General features: G+C 41.6%; 1 protein-coding gene across 1 annotated transcript in view; it reads right to left on the bottom strand.

Annotated features, from left to right (window-relative positions):
* Sfmbt2 (Scm like with four mbt domains 2) overlaps window positions 1–22,729 on the bottom strand; it is a 194,296-nt gene that overhangs the window by 41,110 nt on the left and 130,457 nt on the right. The window contains 1 exon segment of the mRNA XM_032884847.1: window positions 3,519–3,601. Within this exon segment, the coding sequence (XP_032740738.1) occupies window positions 3,519–3,601 (83 nt within the window).

Raw genomic sequence — 22,729 nt, 5'->3', positions numbered from 1 at the left:
AACAAAATGCCATAGATTAGGTGGCTTCAATAACCAATGTTAGTTTTCTCAAAGTCGCCGAGGCTGAGGCTGCAAGGTGGAACTTTCATCCAGCTGGATCCTGCTGAGGTCTCCCTGTGTGACTTACAGATGGCTGTCTGAATCCTGTTTCCTCTCACTGTCATCCTCTGCGTATGTCGGGTGGGTCCTGACTTCCTCTTCGAATAAGACCACCAGTCACATGGGATTAGGGCCTCATCTTACTGTAGTGATTTTGAGGGGTTCAGATTTGGTCACATGGATGGATCATGCTGGGTTTGGTCTCCTTTTTCTTCCTTCTCAAGGAATATGGGCTTTCCAGCTTGTGCATGTCTCGGGACACTCTTGATTGAAACATGTATGTTCTAAATCTAGGACAGGGAAACTGTGGATTGTGCTGTATCATTAAAGGGCAATGGGATTTTTGTTTTTGTTTTTGTTTTCCTTTCTAGCAAGCCATCTTCGTACTTGAATTCAATCGACAAACTGTCTCTTCAGAAGCGGTTTAAATGTCCATTCTTTTCTTCTTTCCTCACCCAGGCTAACAGGAGACTTCGAGATGATTCGAGAGTCCACTAACCCTGAAGGTGGCGTTTAATGAACAGGATTCTGGACTTTGCATGGTTCTCCGCTGTCTGAAATTTTATCTTACTTTCCCGTATCTGTGTTTGCAATATTTGCCTGGTCTCTAGATTCTGACGTATGAGGGCAGAAAGACTTAAGAGTTTCACACAACTCTTTTAGTTGCCCCATATTTTGTCAGCTTGGGCAGTCATCATAGTATGAGTATGGAAACCTGAACGCTGTCCACGGTCCTTCCCTCTAACTGCTTGCTCCCCTCCACATGTGAGTTTGCTCCACTACACGCATGTGGGTGGTTTGGGTCCTGAATCTGGTGTTAAATAGCTCTTTCAAGAGAATCAATTCTGTATGAGTTTTCTCTGTTTGATGAACAAGCTTCTCACCAAATATTACTCTCCAATAAATGTGACTTTCCCCAAGCAGCAGTTACTATAAATTGCAATCAAATATGCTGGAGTACTATAAAAACAGGCGTATCTACTTTGAAATACATAAACTCATCTAAACGGATTCCTAAGACCAATAAAAGACTATATCATTATGTGACTCTTGGGGGGATAGAAATCAGAGTAATTTAGATTTAAGTGTCTTTTTATAAAAGAAGTTGAAAAGGCAATTGCATCCTTTTGTAATCAGAACAAAAATTATGTCCTGCCCATTTTAAAAAGTCAGTTCGCTCCTTCCGTTCATGTTTCTCTGGAAATAGGAAGCAGGCAGTCTTCAGAGGGTTTTTTTTTTAAAAAAAACAAAAACAAAAACAAAAACAAATTTTTTTCTTGCAAGTCATCCTATCTCATTCACACAATTATGTATGAAGCCTCTTTCTGGAAGCACAGCTGAATGGCTGTGTGGAGAACCTCGAAGTTAAAAAGCATTTCATCTCACTTAATAAGGAAAGGCTACCACCACATAACCCCTTTTCATTTCCTCTCGCTGCTTGAGGGTGATTTATAAAGGATCAATAACAAAACTGTTACCTCTGGGTTTCTTTTACTGCGCATTTGCCTATGTCAATCCATCCTATAACCAACTCTGATTGTTAAAGGATCCCCAGGGAAATGTCTGCCACACGGCTCTCCTCTGGTACACATGAGATGCGTGATTAAAAAATGAATTCGTAATAAGCATTCCATTAAAGAGCACTTGTAGCAAGCTAACAAATTCAGCAGAGCCCCCCGTATGCGATGCGTGTGCCAGCAGGCAGACAACTCTCCTGTCTATTAAATAAACGGGGAGCCAGAAACAAAAGCACTCCTAATGAATACACCAGCGAATTCATTAAGCCAGATTTAATCTCGGTGACTGAATCCTGGCTGATCCAAAGCCAACCTGGTCTGTGGTTAATTGCTCCAGAATGAAATGCCATGTACACGCTCCTGGATACAAGGCGAATTTCTGGGGGCTGGGGAGACGGGTCGGTAGGTCAAGTGTCTGCCGTACAAACGTAAGAATCGGAGTTCAGATCCCCAGCATCCTTGATAAAAAGCCAGGGGTGCAGCATACGATAGCCCTAGCACTAAGGATACAGAGCCAGGGAAGGAATGTCTCTCCTGTGAGTTTGAACTCACGTGATCAGCGGAGGTCCTGACTCGGTCCTCCATGAAAGACACACCAGTAGATTCTGAGATGGTGACATCAACATAATAAAAAGTCATGCGTCACCGGATTTGAGAAGCCTCAAGGGAACCCGGAGCATAGCCCAAAGCCGTACCTGTCCCCATCACACAGTTTGAAACACATCGCCAACAGTCCCACGCTTCTGAGTAGAAATCATTCTATACGGCGTCAATGTCATTAACCAAGCATTCACACACAGTGAAGAGAGTCCTGATCCCCACCTCCACTATACCTAGGAGTGCGCAATCCCAGAATTCAAGCTCCTTCCTTTCTCATCCCCCCATTTTGCCTTCTGCTCCGGTGTGCTTCTCTGAGACCAAGGCTTTCTATCCTTGCTCTTTGAATTCTGCTAACTCTGAGATGACAGTCATTCAGCAGTAGCTCTGGTCACCGATCAGAAGCTCGTCTTTCTGTCAGCGATGCCACATAGGGTGGGAGCTGCGGGTCTCAGTTAACAGAGAGTGCCATCTCCTCTTTAGCATAGGGGATTTATTTTGCGAACTACAGGTCTGTTAAACACACTTAGCAGACCCATGCTTCATTTTTAAAACAGAGGTAATATTTCATATCCCTCCCTACAGTCTCCAGGGTTCATGAAACTTAAGGGAACGATTTAGCGACTACTTTACCAAACTTTACCTTACTACCTACCTCCTGCTACCCAATGAGTTCATTTATCCATTACTCGTTCATGTCACTCAAATACTGCTGTGAAGGCCACAATGTTTAAAGTAGCTGTCTGGCTGGCATCTTACCAGCAACGAAGCACTTCCTAAAATTTGTCTGTCTGTCTACTGAAAGCAAGGTATCCTGTAGCCTGGGCTAGCTTTGAATTCATGTGAATCAGAGAATGACTTTGAACGTCTAGTCTTTTTGCCTTTCCCTACAGAGTGAGGGGATTACAGGCATACACTACCACACCTGGTTTATGCAGGGCTGGAATTGATACCAGGGCTTCACAGACTCTAGGCAAACATTTTATCAACTAAGCTGCACTCCCCAACCCAGGATAACACATTTTAGTAAACGTCAGGAGCAGAGCGTCTCTTCCCCTTGACTGTTCCCAAAGTAAACACCGAGCTCGACCATGGTCAAGCTAATGTGCGTTTGTTAGTGGGTTTCTCAGAGCAGCCTGGCATTATGCTAACACAAGCAACATTAAAGGAGGCTTGCTCAAAACCAGCGGTGGTTTCACGGTCTTCCTGTGCCAGGCGGTACTCCACACTCCGTCCCCAAATAGGAGAAAAGTGGCAAAACTTACAGAGGATCGCGTCAACCGGGAACAAATGAGAGGGTCTTACGTTTTTGAAGCAGTAAGGAGGTGCTCCTTCGGCCTCGCGCTGCTTGTGATAATCCACCCAGTTAAAATCCTGGCCTGAGTAACCTGTGAAGGAAGAACAGAGATAGCATGGGCTTAGTGGAGTTTTATTCCAGGCCAATGATCACCCTGGTGGGGTAAGGGGGTGGGGTCGCAAGAAAAACGTGCGGTTAAAACCAGAGAGCGAACGAAATCTTTGTGAGCAGGAGAACCTTCTTGACCATCAAGCGGAAACGCTTAAGAAAGTGAAACGTGTTAAATACGGGCACGGGAGGTGCGCTAACCATTGTGATTACCTAGGACGTGAAACCACGGAAGGAAGTTGGGAAGCCCTTGACAATGGGGAGACTGGCTACTGAGAAGAACAGTAGGGAATTTGACAGGAACGCATTCTTTGTTCCGTGTGTGTGTGTGTGTGTGTGTGTGTGTGTGTGTGTGTGTGTGTGTGTGTGTTCATGTACATGTTTCAAAAATCTCTTCTTTTACATGAACATGAACTGACAAAGAGAAAGCACTAAATGAAGTTACAGCAATTATTATCTTCCTGAGAGTCAGGCTGTAGCTTTTGCCTGTCCATCCTTCTCAATCAAGGCAAAACAAGTAGACACCCCACTCCCTTTTCCCTTTAAGCCTGTGCATCAGTGTAACAGCACAGATGACATTTGTATGCGGCGGGGTTTTCCTTCCCAGCTTGCCTTTCTCACTTAGGGTCCCGAGGTGCCCGCTCTCATGTTTGTCAGGGCGAATATACGTTTTATATGTCCATCCCGTATGCCGCATGGGTCAGAGCTGAACAATTCACCTGAATTCAGCACACTTGTTTCTCAAGCCCCTCCTAGAAACTTCTATCTACCCAGCTTCCCAACACCTTACACAAGAGGAGACCCATGTCTCCCAATTCTCTGTTCTGCACCCTCCGCGGGGAGGTACCAAAGCCAGCCACCTACAGGCCTGCTTCCTTCACTTAGAGGGACTTTGCCACACAAGCCTCTACTCTCAAACTGCCCTCTGTTCTGTGGTAAAAGTCACTCCCCTCTACTGTCCTTTCTTTCCTGTGCAGCTTTACCTTGTCTATGAGCACACAAAGTCCTCTGACCTCAATAATCTGAAGCTGAGGTAGCTTAACGTCAGCCTTGGCTTCTGTCTGGAATCCCCTCCCTGGAATCCCGCTACTTCCTCAATTACGTTTATGAATAAAGACGTTTATGCGAGGGGCTGGAGACGGGGCTCAGGGACAAGAGCACTCTTCCAGAGGACTGAAGTCTGTTCCAAACACCTCCACCAGGCATCTCACAATCACCATTAACTCCAGCGCTGGAGGACCTGAGGCCCTCTTCTGGCCACCAGTCATCCATCACCCACACACACACTCACACAGATGCAAACATCAGAGAGTATGCAGTGGAAAGACCTGGGAGATCCATAGGAAATGGACGAATGGCAAGATGGCTTCACTCCTGTTTGAGTCTGTACTTGGGAAGAAATGTGTGTGTGCGGCAGGCAGAGAACAAGCTTTACTACTGCTTCTTGGTGCAATCTACTGTTTGGCTGGTGTCTAGCTTCCGGGAGTGCCCGGTAGCCTGAAACTCACCAAGCAGCCTATACTGGCTGACCGAAGGGCACTCGGGGACTTGCTAGCTTTTGCCTCCAAAGCACTGGGCTTGCAGACACATACCACACCATACATGGGTCCTGGAGACTCAACTCCTGTCCTTGGGTTTGAGAGACAACTACTTTACCAACTGAGCCATCCCTCCAGTATGAAGTATTTTCAATTACTCACAGAACTGTGCGAACTGTATGTTCTGTGTGGCTCATGTATGTTCAGATAAGACATTCTTATTTGGAAGTCAACCCTGATTGTTGTGCATAGCTGTTTCGCCAGGTTTTCTAAAACCAACTTCTAATGGGCTGCAAAGTGTCACACTGAGTCGCACCGTGGGCCTGGATATAATCCTTCTATACACCCAGAGTGCAACAGTGTCCATGGGGAAGCCATTTTTAATCTAATAATTTCTAGATATAATTATGTCTTGCTGGGCTTCACCTAAGCAGTAATTAATTACCTTGACCCTAAAACTCACTCATTTACTTGAAAATTGGAATGGCTTAGACTTTTCCTCCCCCTTCTCTTTGGGACTGTTATTCACTCTGTCATTTAAAATGCTTTTCCTTTGGGCTGATAATGAGCTCTTTCTGTAAGGCAGTTTTGAGGCAGCTCAGAAAATAACTACTACATAAAAAACAAATTGCCGCGGATTGTATAATAGAGCCAACAGGGGTCAATTACACCCATTCATCAACAGAGACAGAACAAGAAGAACTGAGGTTTAAGCACAGCCAGGAAAACATGTTTTAAACCAGGGGGGAGGGAAGAAAACAGTAAAAAGGAGGGGGAAAAATAAAGAGGAAATAAAACCCCTCCAGCTATTACAATTCCTAAGAAGCCGCCTAGGGAGACTATGTGAATGACAGCTGTTAAAGGTATTTAAGCCTTTATTACTATTTACTTTGAAGATGTCATTTCAAAAGGTATGCGTGCAAGAGGGAAGAGGTCACCGACCCATTTTTCTTGTGATACAAATGAACAGACATCAAACAGCCATTAGGTATGGTTGTGCAAATGGACAGCGCCTTGGAAAAACTTAACATTATAAAGAACTATTGCCCTTTGACGGGTTTCACTCGGAGGAGTTTATCTCAGAAAAATGACCCCTCCGAGGGAGAAAATGAGTTCTATGTTAGGAAATGTACGCCAACTTTATGAAACTTGAGATGGCAGAAGTAACTCTCCATCCACAGAAAGTGATAGGAGATTTACCCAAGGTCGCTTTAAGCCCCTAGGATATGACACAGGCATGGTACTGCATGGTGGTGGTGGTGGTGGTGGGGGGGGGTTATGAAAAGAGCTGCTATGGCCTTCAGCTAAAAGGACTAAATTCAGACATACTACTAGAGTTATGCAAAATATTAAAGGAGAGAAAAATAGAAGAAAAGTAATGGTTTCGAACAAATGTCTTCAACCTCTTTGTACTTTCTGAGTTTTCACTAATGACTGTAAAAGGACTTTAGTAATAAAAAAATTATCATCTTTGTTCTGGTACAATGCAAAAGCAGGTTATGTGTCAATCGTCCAAGATCCTGTACAGTGTGTTCCGAACACCATGAGTGACATCCCCCTGACACACAATCACCCTCGGCCTCACCAGTCCAGAGTCTATCCAAGTACAAAGTCTCCGAGTGAGGCCACATTTCTGTATAGAGGTGAGTCGGTGCTGCCCCAAGGCTACCTCAACGGCGCTGTGCCCCTTTTCTGTGGCTTAGAATGCGGTTACCAGCAAAGTTTAAGGTAGGACTTCACTCTCTTATAAAGCCAACAGCACAGCAGTAAAATCCCCTCTTACGTGTAGCCTAGCTATACGAACAGTGCGCTCATAATAAGAAATCAGCAAAAGAATACCATGCTTGCCAAGAGGAAAAGTAAAAGACACCCACATCCCGAAGTCTGTTGGGAAACTAGACCTTTAAAACACTATGGTTGAAGTCGGCTTGTTCGAGTGTCAGTGCTTGTTAGATTGTCAGGACGTGCCTGGCCTCTATCCTAGACATTCCTTCCTTCACCCACAAAGAGAGTAGTAGGCTGGCCCTCTGCATGCTGGGTGTGAGGGTTGGATCTAGTCCTGGGATTAGAGAAGTGAAGCAAACTGACCTAACTAACTCCTTTATGGGGCTCAGGCTTCACAGACAGAAAGCAGAGGAGCCGAGTATTTAAAAAGTCAGCTGGGCTAGGAAGGTGACTCAGTCAGTAAAGTGCTTGCTTTAGGAAGCATGAGGACCCTTTCGTCTGTGGAACCTGCGTTTAAAAAAAAAAAAATCGAAAGAATAAAAGAAAGAATGAAAGAGGGGAAGGACAAAAATGGAGGGGAAGAGAAGAAGGGAGGGGATGGGAAGAGAAGGGGAGGGGAGGGGACCAGAGGGCAGGGAGGAAGTGGGGGGGAGGGGAGTGGAAAGAAAAAGAAAAAGAAAGAGATCACCATCACAGAACCTAGGAAAGAGACACAGGGGGTTGGGGATTTAGCTCAGTGGCAGAGCTCTTGCCTAGCAAACGCAAGGCCCTGGGTTCGGTCCCCAGCTCCGGGGGAGAAAAGGAAAGAGACACAGCTTTTCAGGAGAGAGAAGAAGTAGGTCCCACATAGAAAAGAAACATTGAGCCCAACAATTCAGGTGTGTGCTCACAGAATTCCAACAGTACGGTCATAATTGACAGGAAAATACACACAATGGCTATTCTGCTTTGGAGTCCACTGAAAACAAACAGAAGCAGCGAGAAGAACTCATATTTGAGTACATGTCTCAGGACGCTCAGAGGTCATTTAAAAGAGCAGGCATTCACCCATCCCCGTAAGAGTTCTTCCTTTTCATTCGCACTCAGGGAGTCATGCAGAAAACCAAGGGAACCTTAGTAACCGGGAGGGGACCCAGAGGGTCCATTATTCCTGAGCACTAGCCACGACAGTGCGTCTTACAGAATACGAATTAGGCTGGGAAGTATTTAATACACCAAGTAAAATACTTCTCTGTGTAAAATCAAGCCCAACATTCTAGTCTGAATGATGTTAGGGGACACAGATATCTCCAAAAATGGAGTCTAAAGTCATATAAATATCAAGTGTTGACAGAAAAAAAAAAAAACTTTAAAAAAATCTTAAAGAATTATTAAGTAAGAAAAAGAATTCTTAGCTTTTACCGAACAAAATATTTTCAGTATCAAAGGCAAGTCAGTTTTACCCTCTCAATCCTGTTCAATTAAAAAGTGACTTTTTAGAATGAAACAGAAGACGAGAAATATGGTTGGATTTCCATATCTATTAATCACATAGGCATTCCTCCTGTCTCCAGCGCCAGATGAGGGATAAATTTTAAATTAAAAGACATAGCAATCTGAAAGGTAAAAGGAAACCTTCCGGTGCTAAAAAAAAAAAAAAAAAAAAAAAAAAAAGCGTCACTCAATAACCTGGCTGTGTGCTAAGTTCTGGGGATGGACCAAGGTTGTCAGGCTTCCAAGGCAAGCATTTTCACCTGGTGAGTGAGGCTGCTGACTGGCCCAGTACTGCACAGTCTCTAAAACTATAAGCCAAGACACCCAACATCAAAATGGATCAATGATTACCATTTGTGTGTGAAAGCTGGCAAGTGTGTGTGTGTGTGTGTGCTTGCATGTGTGTATATATGTGTTTGTATATGTATGTTCATGTACACACATTGACATACAGAAAGACATACTCTCATGCACATACATAGGGGCATCACGTGAATCCCAGGCTATCTCTAACTCATCATGAACTGAAGCATGAGGTTGAAGTCCTGATCCTCCTCATTATTCCCCCCAAGTTTTTGGGATTCATGTGGGTGTGTGCTTATGATTACATATGTGTGTGTGTATGTATTCATATACACGTGTACATACACACACACATATACAGATATGTATATACATAGGAGCATCATATGAATTCCAGAAGCATGATTATGAAATCCTGAACCTCCTGACTCTGACTCCCAAGTGTTTACCATTCATGTGTGTGTGCTTGCATGTGTATCTGAGAATGTATATTTTTTATATACACACATGAACATACATTGGTGCATCACCTGAATTCCAAACTGATTTATAACTCACCATAAAGTGAAGCATTAGTTTGAACTCCTCATCCCGAGACTCTGTCTCCCAAGTGTTTGTCATTCATGTGTGTGTGTGTGTGTGTGTGTGTGTGCTTGCATGTGTGTGTTTGTATGTCTCTCTCTCTCTACACACACACACACACACACACACACACGGACATACACAAACACATATACACACATGCATATACGTAGGGGTATCACATGAATCCCAGGATATATCTAACTCATCATGAAGTGAAGCACGAGATTGAACTGTGATCCTCCTGACTCTGACTCCAAAGTGATGGCCATTCGTATGTGTGTGTGCTTGTGTGTATGTGTATGTGTGTATGTATATGTATATTCATATACACACGTGGACATATACACAGATATACACACATATGCACATAGACGGGGCATCACATGAATCCCAGGCTATCTATCACTCATCATGAAGTAAAGCATGAGTTTGAACTCCTCCTCTTCTTGAATCTGTCCCCCAAATGTTTGCCATTAGTGTATTGTGTGCTTGTGTGTATGTGTGTATGCATATGTATATTAATAAACACACATATGTATATGCACACAACATATACAAACATGTGTGTACACAGGGGCATCACATGGATCCCAGGCTGATTTCAAACTAATGGAGTGAAGCATGAGTTTGAACTCCTGAATCCCTGACTCTGTCTCCCAAGTGTTTGCCATTCGTGTGTATGTGTGCTTGTGTGTGTGTGTATGTGTGTATGTATATGTTTATTCATATACACACATGTACATACAGACATACATACACACAAGCACATATATAGGTGCATCACAGGAATCCCAGGCTGATTTGAAACTCAACAGGAAGTGAAGCATGAGGTTGAACTCCAGAAGCTCCTGACTCTGTCACCCAAATATTTGCATTCATGTATATGTACTTCAGTGTTCATATATTTGTGTGTATATATGTATATTCCCATATACACACGGACATACACACAGACATACACACACACATGCATATACATAAGGGCATCAAATGAATCCCAGGTTATCTCTAAATCATCATGAAGTGAAACATGAGTTAGAACTCCTGACCCTCTTGACTCTGACTTTGAAGTGTTTGCCATTCGTGTGTGTGTGTGTGTGTGTGTGTGTGTGTGTGTGTGTGTGTGTGTGTGTTTTATGCGTCTGTTTGTATCTATGTATGTATATGTATATTCATATACACACAAGGACATACTCTCACATATACACACATGCACATACATAGGGGCATCATATGAATGCCAGAGGCATAAGTTTGAACTACTGCTTCCCCTGACTCTGCATCCCAAGTGTTTGCCATTCATGTGTGCATGTGCTTGTTTGTGTGTGTATGTGTGTGTATGTATGTATATATGTATACACACATGGACATACACAAACATATATATATATATACACATGCACATACATAGGAGCATCACATGAACCCCAACATGAACCCTAACTCAGGATGAAGTGAAGCATGAGTTTAAACTGTGACCTTCCTGACTCTGATTCCCAACTGATGGCCATTCATATGTGTGTCTGCTTGGGCCTGTGTGTATGTGTGTATGTATATGTATATTCACATACACACATAACATACACACAGACCTGTACACACATGCACATAGACAGGGGCATCACATGAATCCCAGGCTATCTTGAATTCAGCAGGAAGTGAAGCATAAGTTTGAACTTCTGATTATTCTGACTCTGTCTATGAAGTATTTAACATTCTTGTGAGTATGTGCTTGCATGTGTGTGTATGTGTGTATATATACATATATATTCATATACACACATTGATATACACACACACATATATACACATACATGCATGCACAAAGGGGCAGCACATGAATCCCAGAAGCATGACTTTGAACTCATGATCCTCCTGACTCTGTCTCCCAAGTGTTTGCCATTCGTGGGTTTGTGCTTGCCTGTATGTGTGTGTGTGTGTGCGTGTGTGTGTGTGTGTGTGTGTGTGTGTGTGTGTGTATTTGTGTGTGTATATTCATATACACACATGTACATACACACAACATATACACACATGCACATACATACGGGCATCACTTGAATCCCAGGCTATCTCTAATTCAGCATGAAGTGAAGCATGAATTTGAACTTCTGGATATCCTGACTCTATCTGCCAAGTGCTTGTCATTCATGTGTCTGTGTGCTTGAGCATGTGTGTATGTTGTGTATTTATGTATGTATGTATATGAATATATTTATATATGTACAAGGAAATACAAATACAAATATACACACATGCACATACAAAGGAGCATCCCATTATTCCCAGAAGCATGAAATCGAACTCATGATCCTCCTGACTCTGTCTCCCAAGTGTTGCCATTCACGTGTGTGTGCTTGCGTGTATGTGTGCGTGTGTATGTATATGTATATTCATATAAACACATATACATACACACTTACATATACACACATGCACATACATAGGGGCATCACATGAATCCCAGATTGAATTCAAATACATTATGAAGTAAAACATGAGTTAGAACTAGTGATCCTCCTGACTATATCTCCCAATGTTTGCCATTCTTATGTGTGTGTATGTGTATGTGTGTGTATGTGTATGTGTATGTATACACACAGATATATAACACATGCACATAAATAAAGGCATCACTTGAATCCCAGATTATCTCTAATTTAGCATGAAGTGAAGTATGAGTTTGAACTCCTGATCGTCCTGACTCTCTCCCCCAAATACTTGCCATTCCTGTGAGTGTGTGTGTGTGTCTGTGTCTGTGTGGGTGTGTGTATTTGTATGTTCATATACATCTTTAGACATAAACAAACACATATACACACATGCACATTCATAGGGGCATCACATGAATCCCAGGCCATGTCTAATTCAGCATGAAGTGAAGCATAAGTTTGAACTGTGATACCCTGACTCTGTCTTCCAAGTGTTTACCACTCACGTGTAAGAGCTTGCGTGTGTTTGTGTATGTGTGTATGTATATGTTTATCATATACACACCTGTACATACAGACATGCATACATACAAGCACATAAAAAGGGGCATTACAGGAATCCCAGGCTGATTTGAAACTCATCAGGAAGTGAAGCATGAGTTTGAACTCCAGATGCTCCTGACTCTGTCCCCCAAATGTCTGACCTTCCTGTGTGTGTGTGCGCTTTCGTGTTTGCGTATGTGTATATGTACATGTATATTCATATACAAACACAGACATACACACAGACATATACGCACATGCACATACATAGTGGCATCACTTGAATCCCAGGCTATGTCTAACTCATCATGAAGTGAAGCATGAGTTAGAACTCCCGACCCTCTTCACTCTGTCTCCAAAGTGTTTGCCTGTCGTGTGTGTGTGTGTGTGTGTGTGTGTGTGTGTGTGTGTGTGTGTGTGTGCGTGCGCGCTTGGGTCTGTGTGTATGTATATGTATATTCACATACACACAAGGACATACACACAGACATATACACACATGCACATAGACAGGGGCATCACATGAGTCCCAGGCTATCTCTTACTTATCATGAACTAAAGCATGAGTTTGAACTCTTCACCCTCTTGACTCTGTACCTCAAATGGTTGCCGTTAGTGTGTGTGTTTGCTTGCGTGTGTGTTTATGTGTGTATGTATATGTATATTCATATACACACATTGACACACACACAGACACATACACACATGCACATACATAGGGGATCACATGAATTCCAGGGTATCTCTAACTCATCAGGGAGTGAAACTTGAGTTTCAAATCCTGATCCTTGTGGTTCTGTCTCCCAAATGGTTACCATTCTTGTGTGTTTCTGTGTCTGTGTCTGTGTGTCTCTGTGTGTGTGTGTGTGTGTGCACGTTTGTGTGTGTGTTTGTGTGGGTCTGTTTGTGTGTGTGTTTATGTATTTGTATATTCATATACACAAATGGACATACACAATGACATATAAATACATGCACATAGATGGGGGCATCACATGAATCCCATGCTATCTCGATTTCAGCATGAAGTGAAGCATGAGTTTGAACTCGTGATTATCCTGACTCTGACTCCCAAGTACTTAACATTCTAGTAAGTGTGTGCTTCCATGCATGTGTGTGTGTGTATGTGTGTGTGTGTAGTCATATACAAGTATGGACACACACACACACACACACACACACACACATTCAAAGGGGCATAACATGAATTACAGAAACATAAGTTTGAACTCATGATCCTCCTGACTCTGTCTCCCAAGTGTTTGCCACTTATGTGTGTGTGCTTGTGTGTATGTGTGTGCGTGTATGTATATGTATCTTCATAAACACACATGTACATACACACAACACATACACACATGCACATATATAGGGGCATCAAATGAACCCCAGGCTGATTTCAAACTCATCATGAAGTGAAGCATGACTTTGAACTCCTGATTCCCCTGACTCTGTCTCCAAAGCAATTGCCATTTGTGTGTACGTGTGCTTGCGTGTGTGTGTATGTGTGTATGTATATGTTTCTCCATATACACACATGTACATACACACAAAACATACACACATGCACATACATACGGTCACCACATGAACTACAGGCTGATTTGAAGTGAGGCATGAGTTTGAACTTCTGATTCCCCTGACTCTCTCTCAAGTTTTTGCCAATTGTGTGTGTGTGTGTGCTTGCATCTGTGTGTATGTGTGTATGTATATATATATATATTCACATACACACATAACATACACACAAACATGTACATACATGCACATAGACAGGGGCATCACATGAATCCCAGCCTATCTCGAATTCAGCATGAAGTGAAGCATGAGTTTGAACTTGTGATTATCCTGACTCTGACTCTTAAGTATTTAACATTCTTGTGAGTGTGCGCTTGCATGTATGTGTATGTGTGTATGTATATTCATATACACAGATTAATATACAGATACATATATACACACATATGCACATACAAAGGGGTATTACATGAATCACAGAAGCCTAAGTTTGAACTCATGATCCTCCTGGCACTGTCTCCAAAGTGTTTGGTATTTATGTGTGTGTGCTTACATGTATGTGTGTGCGTGTATGTCTATATATCTTCATATACACACATGTACAACCACATAACATATACACACATGCATATACATAGGGGCATTATATGAACCCCAGGCTGATTTCAAACTCATCATGAAGTGAAGCATGACTTTGAACTTCTGACTCTTTCTCCTAAGTGTTTGCCATTCATGTGTATGTGTGCTTGTGTGTGTGTATGTGTGTATGTATATGTTTCTCCATATACACACATGTACATACACACAAAACATACACACATGCACAAACATAGGGTCCTCACATGAACCACAGGCTGAATTCTAACTCAAAATGAAGTGAAGAATGAGTTTGAACTCCTGAGTCCTCTGACTCTCTCTCCCAAGTTTTTGCCATTCGTGTGTGTGTGTGCGCTTGCATGTGTATATATACACATATGTACATGCACACAAAATTTACACACATGGACATACATAGGGGCATCACATGTATCCCAGGATACCTCTAATCTATCATGAAGTGAAGTAAGAGTTGAACTCTTGATTACCCTGACTCTCTCTGTCAAGTGTTTGCCATATACACACATGGACATAAAAAAACATATGTACACACAATAGGAGCATCACATGAATCCCAGGATATCTCTAATCTATCATGAAGTGAAGCAAGAGTTTGAAATGTGATCCTCCTGACTCTGAATCCCAAGTGTTCGTCATTCGTATGTATGTGTGCTTGGGTCTGTGTATATATGTGTATGTATATGTATATTCACATACACACATAACATACACACAGTCATATGCACACATGCACATAGACTGGGACATCACATGAATCCCGGGCTATCTCAAATTCAGAATGAAGTGAAGCATGAGTTTGTACTTATGATTATTCTGACTCTGTCTGCCAAGTATTTGACATTCTAGTGAGTGTGTATTTGCATGTGTGTGTGCGTGTGTGTGTATACATATGTAAATGCACATACACACATACACATAGACACATTCACATACAAAGGGGCATCACGTGAATCACAGAAGCATGAGTTTGAACTCATGACCCTCCTGACACTGTCTCTCAAGTGTTTGACATTCCGGTGTTTGTGAATGCCTGTCTGTATGTGTGTGCATGTATATGTATATTCATATACACACATGTACATACATACAACACATACACACATGCACATACACAGGGCCATCACATGAACACCAGCCTGATTTCAAACTCATCATAAAGTGAAGCATGAGTTTGGACTCCTGATTCCCCAGAATCTGTCTCCCAAGATTTTGCCATTTGTGTGGTGTGAGACTGCATGTGTGTGTATGTGTGTATGTATATGTTTCTTCATATACACATTTGTTCAAACACACAAAACATATACACATGCACATACATGGGGGCATCACACGCATCCCAGACTGATTTCAAACTCATCATGAAGTGAAGCAAAAGTTTGAACTCCAGACTCCATTGGCTCTAACTCTAAAGAGATTACCATTCAAGTGGGTGTGTGGTTCTTAGTGTGTGTGTGTGTGTGTGTGTGTGTGTGTGTGTGTGTGTGTGTGTGTATGGATACATACCTGGACGTAAACAGACAAAGGCATATAGACAAGTGCACATACATAAGAGCATCACATGTAACCCAGGATATCTATCACTCATCATGAATTGAAGCAAGAGTTTGAATTATGATTCTCATGACTCTAACGCTCAAATGTTGGCCATTCGTGTTTGTGTGTGCTTTTGTCTGTGTATATGTGTGTATGTACATGTATATTCACATACACACATAACATACACACAGACATATACACACATGCACATAGACAAAGGCCTCACATGAATCCCAGACAATCTCTAAATCATCATGAAGTGAATCATGAGTTTGAACTTCTGTTTATTCTGACTCTGTCTGCCAAGTATTTGGCATTTCTTGTGAGTGTTTGCTTGCATGTGTGTGTATATACATATTCATATACAAACAGGGACATATACACACACATATAGAGCCATGCACATACAAAGGGGCATCATGTGAAACCGAGAAGCATGAGTTTGAACTCATGATCCTCTGGACTCTGTCTCCCAAGTGTTTTGACTTTCGTGTGTTTCTGCTTGCCTGTATGTGTGTGCGTGCATGTATATGTATATTCATATACACACATACACATACACACAACACATACAAACATGCACATAATTAGGAGCATCACACGGATCCCAAACTGATTTCAAACTCATCATGAAGTGAAGCATTAGTTTGAACTCCTGATTCACCTGAATGTGTTTCCCAAGTGCTTACCATTCGTGTGTGTTTATGTGTGTATGTATATGCTTACCATTCGTGTGTGTGTGCAGTGTGTGTGTTTATGTGTGTATGTATATGTTTATGCATATACACACATATACATACACACATACATATACACACTTGCACATAAATAGGGGCATCACATGAAAACCTGCGTGATTTTAAACTCGTCATGAAGTGAAGCATGAGTTTGAACTCCTGATTCCCCTGAATCTGTCTCCCAAGTGTTTGCCATTCATGTATGAGTGTGCTTGCGTGTGCGTGCCTATGTGTATGTATATGTTTCTTCATATACACATTTGTACATACACACAAAACATAAACACATGCACATACATGGGTCATCACATGAATCCCAGGCTGAGTTCAAACTCATCATGAAGAGAAGCAAGAGTTTGAACTCCTGATTCCATTGGCTCTATCTTCAAAGAGTTTGCCATTCAAGTGGGTGTGTGGTTCTTTGTGTGTGTATGTGTGTGTGTGTGTGTGTGTCTGTGTGTGTGTGTGTCTGTGTCTGTGTGTGTAGGTATGTATGTAGATATATATATACACATATAAATATATGTGTATACACACACACATGGACATACACACAAACAAACACATATAGACACATGCACATACATAGGGCGTCACATGAAACCGAGGATATCTATCATTCATCATGAATTGAAGCAAGAGTTTGAATTATGATCCTCATGACGCTAACCCGCAAATGTTGGCCATTCGTGTTTGTGTGTGCTGTTGTATGTGTGTATGTGTGTGTGTACATGTATATTCACATAAACACATAACATACACACAGACATATACACACATGCACATAGACTGGGGCCTCACATGAATCCAAGGCAATCTCTAAATCATCATGAAGTGAAGCATAAGTTTGAACTTCTGTTTAATTTGACTCTGTCTGCCAAGTATTTGACATTCCTGTGAGTGTGTGCTTGCATGTGTGTGTATATACATGTTCATACATACACATGTACATATACAACTGCATGTTTAAACCTGCACATACATAGGGGCACCACATGAATCCCAGAAGCATGAGTTTGAACTCATGACACTCTGGACTCTGTCTACCAAGTGTTTGACATTCATGTGTTTCTGCTTGCCTATATGTGTGTTGTGTGTGTGTGTGTGTGTGTGTGTGTATGTATAGGTATATTCATATACACACAAGTACATACACAAAACACATACACACATGCACATAAATAGAGGCATCACTGGAAACCAGGCTGATTTGAAAATAAACATGAAGTGAAGAATGAGTTTGAACTCCTGATTCCCCTGAATCTGTCTCCCCAGGGTTCGCCATTCATGAGTGAGTGTGCTTGCATGTGTGTGCTTATGTGTATGTATATGTTTCTTCATATACACACATGTACATACACAAAACACATACACACATGCACATACACAGGGGCATTAGATGAACGCCAGCCTGATTTCAAACTCATCATAAAGTGAAGCATGAGTTTGGACTCCTGATTTCATTGGCTCTATCTTCAAAGAGTTTGCCATTCAAGTAGGTGTGTGGTACTTTGTGCACACACACACACACACACACACACACACACACATCTATATATGGACACACACACACATGGACATACACACAAACACATATAAACACATGAACATACATAGGGGCGTCATATGAAACCGAGGATATCTATCATTCATCATGAATTGAAGCAAGAGTTTGAATTATGATCCTCATGACGCTAACCCGCAAATGTTGGCCATTCGTGTTTGTGTGTGCTGTTGTATGTGTGTATGTGTGTGTGTGCATGTATATTCACATACACACATAACATACACACAGACATATACACACATGCACATAGAGTGGGGCCTCACATGAATCCAAGGCAATTTCTAAATCATCATGAAGTGAAGCATAAGTTTGAACTTCTGTTTAATATGACTCCGTCTGACATTTCTGTGAGTGTGTGCTTGCATGTGTGTGTATATACATGTTCATACATACACATGTACATATACAACTGCATGTTTAAACCTGCACATACATAGGGGCATCACATGAATCCCAGAAGCATGAGTTTGAACTCATGATACTCTGGACTCTGTCTACCAAGTGTTTGACATTCATGTGTTTCTGCTTGCCTATGTGTGTGTGTGTATGTGTGTGTGTGTGTGTGTGTGTGTGTGTGTGTGTGTGTATGTATAGGTATATTCATATACACACAAGTACATACACAAAACACATACACACATGCACATAAATAGAGGCATCACTGGAAACCAGGCTGATCTGAAAATAAACATGAAGTGAAGAATGAGTTTGAACTCCTGATTCCCCTGAATCTGTCTCCCCAGGGTTCGCCATTCATGAGTGAGTGTGCTTGCATGTGTGTGCTTATGTGTATGTATATGTTTCTTCATATACACACATGTACATACACAAAACACATACACACATGCACATACACAGGGGCATTAGATGAACGCCAGCCTGATTTCAAACTCATCATAAAGTGAAGCATGAGTTTGGACTCCTGATTTCATTGGCTCTATCTTCAAAGAGTTTGCCATTCAAGTAGGTGTGTGGTACTTTGTGTGCGCACACACACACACACACACACACACATCTATATATGGACACACACACATGGACATACACACAAACAAACACATATAAACACATGAACATACATAGGGGCGTCATATGAAACCGAGGATATCTATCACTCATCATGAATTGAAGCAAGAGTTTGAATTATGATCCTCATGACGCTAACCCGCAAATGTTGGCCATTTGTGTTTGTGTGTGCTGTTGTATGTGTGCATGTGTGTGTGTACATGTATATTCACATACACACATAACATACACACAGACATATACACACATGCACATAGACAGGGGCATCACATTAATTCCAGGCAATCTCTAAATCATCATGAACTGAAGCATGAGTTTGAACTTCTGTTTATTCTGACTCTGTCTGCCAAGTATTTGACATTTTTGTGAGTGTTTGCTTGCATGTGTGTGTATATACATATTCATGTACACACAGAGACATATACAAACACGTATACAAACAGGCATATACAAAGGGGCATCACATGAATCCCAGAAGCATGAGTTTGAACTCATGATCCTCTGGACTCTGTCTCCCAAGTGTTTGACACTTGTGTGTTTCTGCTTGCCTGTTTGTGTGTGTTTATGTACATGTATTTCTTATATACACATGTATATACACACAACATATACACACATGCACATACTTATGGGCCTCAGATAAATCCCAGGCTGATTTGAAATTCATGATAAAGTGAAGCACAAGTTTGAATTCCTGTTTTCCCTGTTTCTCAAGTGCTTACCTTTCATGTGTGTGTTTATGTGTGTATGTATATGTTTATTCATATTCACACATGTACATACACACATACATATACACACATGCACAGACATAGGGACATCACATGAATCCAGGGCTGATGTGAAACTCATTAGGAAGTGAAGCATGAGTTTGAATTCAAGATGCTCCTGACTCTGTCCCCCAAATTTTGGCCATTTGTGTGTGTGTGTGTGTGTGTGTGTGTGTGTGTGTGTGTGCGCGCGCGCATGCGTTTTTCTGTCTGTGTGTATGTATATGTATATTCATATAAACACATGGACATACACACAGACAAAAACACACATGCACATACATAGGGGCATGACTTGAATCCCAGAAGAATGAGTTTGAACTCATGATACTCTGGTCTCTGCCTCCCAACTGCTTTGACATTCGTGTGTTTCTGCTTACCTTTATATGAGTATGTATGTATATGAATATTCATATATACACATGTATATACACACAACATATACACACATGCACATACTTAGGGGCAACACACGAATCCCAGACTGCTTTGAAATTCATCATCAAAAGAAGCATTAGTTTGAACTCCTGATTAGATGGATTACGTTTCCCAGGTGCTTATCATTCGTGTGTGTGTGCTTGCGTGTGTGTTTATGTGTGTATGTATATGCTTATTCATATAAACACATGTACATACACACATACATACACACACATGCACATATATTGTGGCATCAAATGAATCTCAGGCTAATTAGAAAATCATCAGGAAGTAAAGCATGAGTTTGAACTACACTTTCCCCTGACACTCTCTTTCAAAATCTGCCGTTCTTCTCTGTGTGTGTGTGTGTGTGTGTTTCTGTACTTGCGTGTGCCTTTACGTGTGTATGTATATGATACTCCATATATACACATGTACACACACAAAAAACATACACACATGCAAATACATATTGGCATCACATGAACCCCATGCTGATTTCTAACTCATGATGAAGTGAAACATGAGTTTGAACTTGTGATTCCACTGACTCTGTATTCTAAGTGTTGCTATTCGATTGTATGTGAGCTGACGTTTCTGTGTATGTGTGTATGTATATGTATCCATATAAACTTTTATACATACTCACAAAACATAAACACATGCACATATATGGTGCCATCAAACGAATCGAAGGCTGATACCAAACTCATCATGAATTAAAGCAAGAGTTTGAATAACTGATTCCACTGGCATTATCTCCTAAGACTTTGCCATTCAAGTGGGGGTATTCTTCCCTGTGGGCATACACAAACACACACACACACACACATATCTATATATGGACACACACACACATGGACATGCAAAGCAAACACATGCACATACATAGGGGTGTAAAATGAAACCCAGGACATCAATCATGAATTGAAGCAAGACTTTGAACTACGATCCTCATGACGCTAACACTCAAGTGTTGGCCATTCGGGTTTGTGTGTGCATTTGTCTGTGTGTATGTCGGTATGTACGTGTATATTCACATACACACATAACATACACACAGACATATACACACATGCGCATATGTAGGGGAATCACATGAATCCCAGGCTTATCTCTAACTCATCCTTAAGACAAGCATGAGTTAGAAGACCTGATCCTCCTGTTTCTGTCTCCAAAGTGTTGGGCACTCATGTGTGAGTGTTCTTGTTTGTGTGAGTATGTGTTTATGTATACGTATATTCATATACACAAATGGATACACACACATATAGTCATATGCACATAACTAAGTCTTCCCATGAATCACAGAAGCGTTAGTCTGGACTCAAAATCCTCCCGATACTGACACCCACATACTTCTCAATCATGTGTGCGTGTTTGCGTGCAGGTGTGTGTGTGTGTGTGTGTGTGTGTGTGTGTGTGTATACATGTATATTCACATAGACACATGTAGATCCACACAACATGCGCACATGCACATAAATATGAGCATCACATGAAAACCAGGCTGATTTGAAACTCACATCAAGTGCAGCATGAGTTCGAACTCCTGATTCCCCTGAATCTGTCTCCCAAGTGTTTGCCATTCATGTGTGAGTGTGCCTGCGTGTGTGTGCTTATGTGCATGTATATGTGTCCTCACATACACACATGTACACGCACAAAACACATACACACATGCACATACACAGGGGCATGACATGGATCCCAGCCTGATTTCAAACTCATCATGAAGTGAAAAATGAGTTTGAACTACTCTTTTCCCTGATACTCTCTTTTAAATGTCTGCCATTTTGTGTGTGTGTGTGTCTGTGTGTGTGCGCGTGCCTGTGTGTGTGTATGTGTGTATGTATATGTTTCTTCATATACACACATGTACATACACACATCACATACACACATGCACATACATAAGGGCATCCCATGAACCCCAGCTTGATTTCAAACTCATCATGAAGTGAAGAATGAGTTTGAACTACTCTTTCCCCTGACATTATCTTCCAAGGGTTGCCATTCCTGTGTGTGTGTGTGTGTGTGTGTGTGTGTGTGTGTGTGTGTGTGAGTGTGTGTGTGTTTGTGTGTTTGTCTGTATGTATGTTTCTCCATATATACACATGTACACACACACAAAACATACACACATGCAAATACATATTGGCATCAGATAAACCCCAGGCTGATTTCTAACTCATGATGAAGTGAATCATGAGTTTGAACTTGTGATTCCACTGACTCTGTCTCCCAAGTGTTTGTCATTCCATTGTACATGAGCTGGGGTTTCTGTGTATGTGTGTATGTATATGTTTCTTCATATAAA

Source organism: Rattus rattus, chromosome 14, assembly GCF_011064425.1.
Source record: "Rattus rattus isolate New Zealand chromosome 14, Rrattus_CSIRO_v1, whole genome shotgun sequence".
In the NCBI taxonomy this organism is placed as follows: domain Eukaryota; kingdom Metazoa; phylum Chordata; class Mammalia; order Rodentia; family Muridae; genus Rattus; species Rattus rattus.
Note: the sequence above shows the minus strand (reverse complement) of the source record. Positions and strands in the feature narration are given on the sequence as shown.